Source organism: Dipodomys merriami, unplaced genomic scaffold (assembly GCF_024711535.1).
Source record: "Dipodomys merriami isolate MVZ:Mamm:240054 unplaced genomic scaffold, mDipMer1.0.p SCAF_19, whole genome shotgun sequence".
NCBI lineage: Eukaryota > Metazoa > Chordata > Mammalia > Rodentia > Heteromyidae > Dipodomys > Dipodomys merriami.
Window position 1 is genome coordinate 15131663 of NW_027203270.1, and position 9835 is coordinate 15141497.

At 52.4% G+C, this 9835-nt stretch overlaps 1 protein-coding gene across 2 annotated transcripts; it reads left to right on the top strand.

Moving 5' to 3' along the window:
* The first annotated feature begins 1265 nt into the window (after window positions 1–1265).
* Window positions 1266–9146, top strand: Rflnb (refilin B). Of its 2 annotated transcripts, none has more exons than XM_070027428.1 (3): window positions 1266–1611; window positions 4740–4852; window positions 8163–9146. In XM_070027428.1, exons 1-3 carry the CDS (start codon window positions 1390–1392, stop codon window positions 8491–8493), a joined length of 666 nt encoding a protein of 221 aa, XP_069883529.1. In that variant the 5' UTR covers window positions 1266–1389; the 3' UTR covers window positions 8494–9146. The 2 variants fall into 2 exon arrangements, with proteins under 2 accessions (XP_069883529.1, XP_069883530.1); XM_070027429.1 differs by having other exon boundaries at window positions 4743–4852.
* Window positions 9147–9835: the final 689 nt, after the last annotated feature.

Sequence of the window (9835 nt, forward strand, 5' to 3'; positions counted from 1 at the left end):
TGAAACGGGGAGAGGAAGAAGGAGTGGACTTTGCCAGCAAATCTGCCCGCTCTAAATTTCTGCCTGCTCTAAATTTAACAGGTCTGCCCTAAGTAAGGTAAATACCCTTCATCTCTGCAAGTATGTGGATGGGGCTACCATTGTGTGCGGGACATAGAGCCTACCTTTTGTCTAGCAGGGAAGCCATTCCCCCCCCCCCCGCCCCTCCACCCGGGCCCAGAGTAGGACACCTTCTTAGAGTGGGTACCTGCTGTGTAGATCTGGGGGAAGCACCAGCTCTAAGTCCCCAGCTGAGCACCCTCTCCCTTCCCCTCCCTCCAGGGGAAGACACGTGGCGACTCTGCACACTTGCTGTTGATCCTGGAACACTGGATCTGGGAAGATCTCAGCCTTACAGCCGCAAACATGGAGTTGTGGCTCAGGAAGGGCTTTTTCTTTCTTTCTTTCTTTCTTTTTTTTTTTTTTAAAGAAAGTCTCCAGCTTCTCCCCTCCCGCCGGGGTGGGGCACAGGGTGGAAAGTTCCTGTGAGTGAAAAGCTGTGACCCTCACTGGAAGGAGGGGTGCCCTGGCACTTGAGCAAGCCTGTGGGCAGCCCCCTGAGCTAGACCGTCTTGGAAGCCGAGTCTGCGCCCCCGCAGAACTTCCTGCCCGATGTGGCCACAGCCTGTTCAGCCAAGCACCGGGGACGAGGGAACGACTGGCGTCCCGTCCCCGGGAGCCTCACGGAGTTACAAGTAGGCCGTCTGTCCTCGGGGACAGACGTGAGAGCCAGACCAGAGCCCGCCCCGCCGCGCCAACAGGCGGCTGGAGCCATACGAAGCGCATTAACTATTAATAATTTCCAGTTGTTTGCTCGCTCCCCCAGGCCTCAGCAGCCCGGGACTCGGCTCGGGCTCTCTTGGACCGTCCCGGGTCTGGAGTTATATTAGCGCCTCCCGGGCACCGCGGGGACAGTAAGAGGTCAAGCGCGCCCACCCCCCCCCCGAGCTCGGGTGCGAGCAGGATCCTCACGCCCCCCACTCGATCGGGGTGAGGGGCTGAAAGTAGGGCCAGGGCGCCGGGCGCACCAGCTGCGAGGCTCTCCCGGCGCCCCTAGCGCAGGGCGATCGGCGGCCCGGGGCGGGCTCGGCGGCGCACGGCGGGAGCGCAGCGGCCCCTGGCGCTCGGCCCCGCGGCGTGGTCAGGACGGGCGGGGCGGGGCCTAGGCGGAGACGGGGCGGGGCCAGGACGGCCGGGGCGGGGCCGGAGCGCAGCGGCCTCCGAGTCCCCGGGCCGCGAGCGGGCTGCGGGCAGGGAGGGTGGCGGGGAGGGCAGCGGGCCCTCGCTGCCCACGATCGCCCGCGACCCCCAGTACCGGCTGCCTGAGGGCCCCAGCCTACTCGCACCACCATGGTGGGCCGGCTGAGCCTGCAGGATGTCCCCGAGCTGGTGGACACGAAGAAAAAGGGAGACGGCATCCTAGACAGCCCGGACTCGGGGCTGCCCCCCAGCCCCAGCCCCAGCCACTGGGGGCTCACGGCGGCCGCGGGCGGCGGCGGCGGCGGCACCGGGGACCGCGCGCCCGTCCCCGGAGCGCTGGAACCCGACGTGGCGGCGACCTCCGCGGCCCAGGTGAGTGGCCCTGCGTGATTCCTTCCCTCGGGCTGCGGGGCTCCGGGGTCGGGAGGGTGGGGGGGCGGGGAGACCATCGCACGCCGCCGCCTCCGGGTCCCGCCGTCGGCGCTGCCACCCGCCCGTCGGGTTGGCGTGGCTGTCGCCGGGAGCCCGGGGCGGGAGCGCCGCCCGGGAGAGCCTGGCCAGCTGGAGCCGGTGGCTGGAAAATTGTCATCGCCTGGGAGGCGCGGGAGCCCCGGGAGAGAGGCGAGCCGCCGTCTCCCCCCCACCGGGGGCTGCCAGCCTGCGGCTCCACCACATTCCTGCCGTGGCAGGGCGGGACGCCGACCGGGAACCCCAGTGCCCCCGGGGCTGACGACTGACGGTAGGCCCGACGCCCTCCGGCCCTGCCCGTGGCCAGCGGCCGCTCCCCCCGGCGGCCTCCTCCTGCCCGATCCCATCCCGGGAGCCGGGTGTGCTCTGGGCTCCCCGATTCAGAGCAAACCCAGCCAGCCTTCTAGGCCCAGGGGAGCCACTCCATAAGCCTCCAGCCCACCCCATCCCCCCCTCCTTGTACTCCCCTAATCCTGAACAACTCACCCTGAACTTAATTAGGGAGGGTGAAGAGTTCAGAGGACCGTAACTTTTAATATGCTACTCTTTTTTTTTTCTTTAAATAAAACGTATTTAAAGAAAAAAAAAAACCTACCAACTCTGTGTTGCCTTTAAGTAGAGTTCTGGGGAAGCCACATCCTGTCTACAGACAAAACGCAGCAGCATTCGGGCTGAGGGCAGCTGTGGACTGCCCGCCCACCTAGGGTGATGTGTTCAGGGGCAACAGGTTCCTAAGGACCCACCTTGGAGCTTTGAGGGTACCTGGCCTTCATGACCAACTGACGCTGTCTCTCAACAGGCACTGTTACCTCTTGTTTCCATTCCAAGACCCTACTGGCTTCTGCTTGGCCTTCAGAGCGCCTGAATCACCCTTTCTAGTCTCATCTTCCACCTGCCCTGACCTCAGACCATGGGCGCTTCCAACATTCCCTCTTCCACCTGGCGGGCACATAACCCCTTACTCTAGTCCTCCTCCTCCTCCTCCTTCTCCTTCCCCTTCATTTTTTTCCTGCTTCAAGACTGGGATTCAAAGTCTGTATCTGATGCTTTCGCTCTACCACCTAAGCTCTGCCTCCAACCCCAACTCCAGCCCTTCTATGCCCAACTCTTATCCCCTCCTCTGGGAAGCATCCTTCCCAGAGCCATGGCTTTATTCCTCAGTGGCCTCTCATACATGATCCTGTTATAACACAAGCTTCCCCATCTTTCACCTGCAGCCAGGTGGGCACTCAAGGATGTGTCTGATGGGAAAATAAGACAGAACAAGGGCAGCACATGCTTGCGTGGATACCTGGGAGAAGGTTGCTGGGTGCATGTTAGAGAGCAGACACCTCCAGCCCAAAGCCATTAGGACTCTGTGGGAGGTGCTTCTGCCACTGGGGAGTGTCTGGCAGCCATACAGCCAAGGGCAGAGCAGGGCCCACTGTCAGTATTTGAAGACTGTTTCCAGAAGGTTTGTAAGCAGCCAGTGCCCACATCTTAAAACACACACACACACACACACACACACACACACACATATTCTCTATGAACTTTTTTTTGGTGCTGGTCCTGGGGCTTGAACTCAGGGCCTGGGCACTGTTCCTGAACTTTTGTGCTCAAAGCTAGCGCTCTATCACTTTGAGCCACAGTGCCATTTCCAATCTTTTAGTAGTTAATTGGAGATAAGAGTCTCATGGATTTTTCCTGCCCTGGCTGGCTTTGAACCTCCATCCTTAGATGTTAGCTTCCTGAGTAGTTAAGATTACAGGCATGAGCCACCAATGCCCAGCTTTGTTTTTCTTTTTCTTCTGGACATCATGCTTGCTTGGTTAGCTACTCAGCTGGTATTTGATCACTTAGGCCATGCCTCCAGTCTTGCTTTTTTTTTTTGGTGGTTATTTTGGAGATGGAGTGTCATAAAGTTTTCTGCCTGAGCTGGTTTTGAACTCCAGCTTCTGGATCTTCACTTCCTGAATAGCCAGGATTATAAACACGAGTCACTACTGCCAACCTTGACCTTATTTTGAACCCACACTCTTCCCAGCCTGGGCTTGTTGACTGTAGGAGCTGAACCTTGACAGCTCTTCACTTCTCCCTTTCTTGGTCCTCTCTGGCTTTTGCACATTTGTACCCTGCAGCCCCGCTTGATGTGGCCTCGCAGAATGAGGGTCTCAGAGCCAACTTCCTAGAAATGCTTACCTCTCCTGTCCTGGCAGACCTAGGGGTAAGACTGCCACCTCTACACCCTGGCCCACGTGTAGATCCTTCTCTCAAATTAGGTAAAGAAAATAACAGATTCTAAAAAAAAAAACCAGCTGCTGCTGAGGTTACTCTGCATTGTACTTAGCTTCGCATCCGGAACACGGAAGCTCTGAGTTTAGCAAACTGGGTGCCTGGGATGGAACTGTCTCCTGATGAATCAGTGCAAACTGGAGATAGTCCCCCTTCAGGAGGCTGCACCCCAGTGTCTGAGTTTTCAGGATAGTGGAGGAGACATGAAGAAAATTTCAATGCTCCATAGCAAATGGAAGGGTTTCTCTGTTGAGGGTGGTTGGGGCTCTTAGGACCCCAGAAGCAAAGGATTCATGGGAGTGAACCCTTAGTGAAATAAAATCCCTGGTGGCATCTTCCCCTTCTCTTTCCTTCCCTTCACTCCTCTTCTTTTCTTCTTTTCGTTTGTCTTTCTAGACTGTTGCCGAGACAGTGTCAGAGGGGATGCTGTATATTGGAAGGTTCCAGAGAGTTAAGCTGGGGTTTGTGCTTCTCTGGCTGCATGGTCACTGTGGCATAGGGCCCCTGGCTCTGGCCACCATCCTGGTGTGTCATGCGTCTGTTTCCTCTATTCTGCCGTTCACAAAACCACACAGAAGAGTGTGTAGAGGAGGTCCCAGTGCATGGCATGACTTCTAAGGGTACTGAGCATTCAGGATGGGCCTGACATTTGAACACAGACCTCCTGGCTTGCTGTTCAAAGTTGTACTCCAGCGGATTCAGGATAAGGGGGCCCAGGTCCAAGTGAGGTATTCTAACCACCTTCTTCTCTGTCCTAGAAGAACCCAGCATCTCTCCCCCATGTCCTGGCTGCTGGCTACTCACCAAGGCTCTGTCCCCTGTCTTTTGGTGAAGGAATTGAGTTTAACCCCTTACCACCGAAGGAAGTAAGGTAAATACAGCAGTCCCTGAGTTGATTTCTTACATTTTCACTTAAAAAAAAAAAACAGACAATTATTTTTTAACTTAGTTCATTGTGAAAATATACCAAAGATTATTAACCATATGGTAGATATTTTTTCCCTAACCAATTAAATATGTAAACACTGGTTTTGAAATACAAATGAGCTCCTGGGATACATAAAGTTATGCAAAGTGCCTTAGGCACTTCACATACAGTGGCCCTGGGATGCTAGAACCGGTGTGGAATATGGCTTCCTCTTTCCAGGAGTTGCTGTCTGGGTCCCCCTCTTCAAGGTGCTGTGGGCTGTTTCATGCTGTGTGTGGATGAGCAAGTACCAGTCTTCTTCCTCTGGGCATGAGCTCATGCAGGACTCTCAGGGCAAAGAGTCATGGAGAGGCTCTGTTAAAGATCTGACTTTTGGAGCAAGGATTTCACTTTTGGTGTCTGGGGGGTTTTGAAGCAGGAGTTGCAGTTGGTTAGCAAAAAAAGGCTCTTTGATGTGGATCAGTAAAAAATGTGTCGCTCTGCTGAGGTGAGCAGTTAAGCCTTGATTCTTGTGAAGTTTGTGTTTCCAACAAAGTAGGATGTGACTTCATGACATTAGTTCCAACAGCCTCTTTGCTGCTTGTCCAGGGAGAGCGGAGGCATTTCTATCCAGTTCACAGAGAACGCTGCCCCTCGCTCTCCCACCCATGGCCAGGGGCTGCCAGGTGCAGTTCTTTAAAAAATTTTTTGTGTCAGTACTAGGGCTTGAACTCAAACTCAGGGCTTGGCATTCTTCCTTAGGTTTTCACTCAAAACTAGTGCTATAGTACTTGAGCCACCACTCCATTTCTGGCTTTTTGGTGTGATTAATTGAAGATAATAGTCTTATAGACTTCCCTGGGCTGGCTTTAAACCTGGATTCTTAGATCTTAGCTTCCTGAGTAGCTAGGATTACAGGTATGAGAGCCACCAGTTCCTGGCTTGGTAGTTTTTTTGTTTTTTTTTTTAGGTAATACATATATATATATTAGTGTCTTTGAAGTTGTAAAAATAATAACAATAATACATGTAGAGAAGTAAACACTTTACTTCCATAAAAAATATTACTCCTCCCCCCCAAAAAAGCTGGGCACCAGTGGCTCATGCCTATAATCCTAGCTACTCAGGAGGCTGAGATCTGAGAATCATGATTCAAAGCCAACCTGGGCAGGAGTCCATGAGACTCTTATTTACAGTAAACCACCAGAGGGCTGGGAAGGTGCATCTGTGGTAGAGTGCTTGCCTTGCATGAATGAGGCCCTGGGTTCGATTCCTCAGCACCACATAAGCAAAAAGAAAAAAGATGGAAGTGGCGCTGTGGCTCAAGTGGTAGAGCGCTAGCCTGAAGCTGAAGAGCTGAGGGACAGCGCCCAGGCCCAGAGTTCAGGCCCTACGACCAGACCCCCCCCCCAAAAAAAAACAAAACAAAACAAAACAAAACCAAAACTATACAGTAAACCACCAGAAAACCAGAAGTGTCACTGTGGCTGAAGTGGTAGAGCATCCACCTTGAGCTGAAGAGCTGAGGGACAGTGCCCAGACCCAGAGTTCAAGCCCCATGACAGACAAAAAAAAACTCCAAAAAGGAATTTAATAATACTCCAGGAAATGGAAACAAGAGGCTTTTTTTCTTTGTTGCTGTTTTCATTTTTTTGGTGTTGTTTGTTTATTTATCTGATTTTGGGAGTATAAGGGGAGACAAAGAAATGGAGGGACTAAGGGTAAACAAATGCAGCAGTGGCACTCACTAGACACTATATTGAAAATGAACTATACAACTAGTGGGTGTGGATGGGAGGGAAAAACTGGGAGAGAGCGAGGGAAGGAGTGACATTGTCCGAAAAGAAATACACTCATTGCCTGACTTAGGTAACTGTAACCTCTCTGTACATCATCTTTATAATAACAAAAAACATTTTAAAGGTAAAGTCATAGATAAATATAAATGGGAGCTTATTTTATGAATATCAACACTGTAATCAAGCTTTTGCTCAGGTCCCTGAGTACCTGGTGGTTTCTAAAGCAAAGGTCAAGCTGGACCAAATACTGGGATCTAATATAGCCAAGTTCCCAGAACCAGCAATCAGAAGTCTTGGGGTTTTCCTCCTCCAGGTGCCAGTGGCTCACACCTGTAATCCTAGCTACTCAGGAGGCTGAGAGCTGAGGCTCACAGTTCAAAGCCAACCTGGGCAGAAAAGTCTGTGAGACTCTTATCACCAATGAACCTCCAAAAACCTGGAAGTGGCGTTGTGTCTCAAAGTGGTAGAGTGCTAGCCTTGAGCAAAACAGCTCAGCGATGGAGCACAGGCCCTGAGTTCAAGGGTTACAGTCATTCTTGCTCCACCACAGGCATGTTAGGGAAAGGTAGACATTTTTATTATTGCATGGAATGTTCTTACACACACTAAGAAGGCTGAGATGTAACTAGGCTATGTAACCGTACACCGCCCATCATTAACTAGAACACTGTTACGTTGTAGATGACAGCACTTGCTGTGTGTTGACATTCTGCCCCTTTATTATTGGGCACCCTTTACAGAAAGAGGAAACTGAGGCCAGGACAGTTTAAGCCACTTGACTTAAAGGCTCCTGGTTTATGTAATCAGAAGCAAATCCAGCATCTGCAGCCTGCAGTGGGAATCTTGTCCCAGCTTTGGGCTAAGGGTGTGGCTCAGTGGTAGAGCATTTGCCTAGCATGTGCCAGGCCTTGGGTTGGATCCCCAGCACTGCATATGATCAGTCCTGGACCTACCACTCCGTAGCACCCTGACCTTCATCTCTGCATTTCCCTTTCCTGCTCCCATTTTTGTGAGGGAAATTAAGTTAGATCTTCTGGGTAAAGTGCTTAGAATATTCTGCCTGGCCCAGAATAAGAGACTTCATAAAGTCTCTCTGCTGCTTCTCTCTGTATAGCCACAGCTCGGTATTTATATCCCAGGAGGGAGTTAAAGTCATAGCCAGAGCCACAGGGTCACGTTTGTAATCCTAGCTACTCAGGAGGCCAAGATCTGAGGGTCATGGTTCGAACCCAGCCTACACAGGAATTTCCACGAGACTCTTTATCTCCAATGAACTATCAAAAAAGCCAGAAGTGGAGCTGTGGTTTAAGTGATAGTGTGCCAGCTTTGCCTGACAAAGCTAAAAAATACACCTAGGTTCTGAGTTCAAGCCTCCAGTACTGGCACAAAACAAACAAAACCAAACAGTCACAGGCAGGTCCCTGGGCTTCCTAGCTGCGAGGAGCAGCCTCATGCTGCCTGTGTCTCCCCTCCAGGTACACGTCCTTGGTCAAGTACGACTCTGAGCGGCACTTCATCGACCACGTGCAGCTGCCCTTGGGCCTGGCAGTGGCCTCCTGCAGCCAGACGGTCACCTGTATCCCCAACTGCACATGGCGTAACTACAAGGCCGAGGTGCGCTTCGAGCCCTGCCACAAGCCCATGCGCTTCCTCAGCACCACCATCATCTACCCCAAGTACCCCAAGACCATCTACACCACCACCCTGGATTACAACAGCCACAAGAAGCTGAGGAGGTTTTTGTCCAGCGTGGAGCTCGAGGCCGCAGAGTTCCTGGGCAGCGACGGCCTCTCGGATGACTGCTGACTTGCCCTCCCCAGACCAGCCAGGGGCAAGTTGGGCAGCGTTGCTCTTGTGTTATTCCAATCCCAGTCCCACAGAAGTCTAACCTGGAGATACCTCTAAATCCAGCCGATGGGGGGGCAGAGGGGAGAAGAAAATCACTGCATCTTATCATTACGGAGAGACTCGGTCTGGGTTTTGCATTTTCCAATCGCTTTTTACCAGCAGTACATTTCCTGGTTGGTTGCTGTGCTTTCTTCATTGAGGAAAGTCAATGAGGACCAGAGGGAAAGGACAGTGGCGCTGTGTGGAGGAGGGAGGGTGGAGGTGCGCTGGCGCTCTGGCAGCCAGTGTGAGTGTGAGGAAGAGCACACACAGCCCCGCAGTGGAGACGCCACAGGGTGGAAACAAGTCAACTGTAAGAAATTTCAGCCCTGGGTCTCTTTGCTGCTTTCAAGAGTGGAGTGAACTCAGTATGCTATGACCCCCATATGTGTTCAATCTGGGGAAAGCCGAATTCCATTTCATTTTTATTTCCACTTCCATTTGAATTTCCTGTTAACCAAAACTCTTGGAATTTCTCGAGATCATTTTCATGATACTGAAAAAAAAAAAAAAGGAGAGGGGAGGGGAAAGAAAAGCCCAAACCACAATATGAGATGCTTTTAAGAAGGAAAGTTCGCCCTGTTCTTGTCTGCTTTGGGTTGGGGGGTGGGGATGTGGGGGAGGGGGGGAGATGCCGGATGGCCAGTTTGGGAGCTGGTGGCTTCTGTCTGGTTCCAGGTTAGGCTGGTTCCAGGCGTGGCTCTGGAAGAGCCTTTGCGTGCTTGGCATCTGGTTAATGTCTCCGCAGGCTGGAGGAACTCTCTTGATAGGTATTTTGGGGTTTCACAATACTTTCCTAGAGTTTTTTTTTTTTTTTTTCCTAAGTCAAAATGTAGTGGAGGGCTCTTTTGGAGAGAAATGGCATTTTAAAAGGATGCTTTGGAAAAACACTTTCTGGAACTCCATGAGGAAGGTTTCCACTCTGGACTTCCCGCTGAAGCCCCGTGGCCCTCGGGAGGAGGCGGCGGCGGTGGCGGTGGCCTATGCTCCCGCGACCCAGTCATCACGGTTGCCCGCACAAACTGAGTCCGGATGGATTGATTCCTAAGGCTTGGGTGGTGACCAAATGGTGGGAGAATTGGGTTTCAGCCAGAAGGCAAAGAATCTGGTTTAGTCCCCTTTCCCCTCTCCCCACCCCCGTGTGAAGCCACAATGCAGTGGAATGATGTCACAATCCAAACTTCACCTTCTTGGACATTTCTACCACCGTGGACATAGAAATGGCCATCACAGAGTCAGCCATGAACCCATGAGGTCCCCT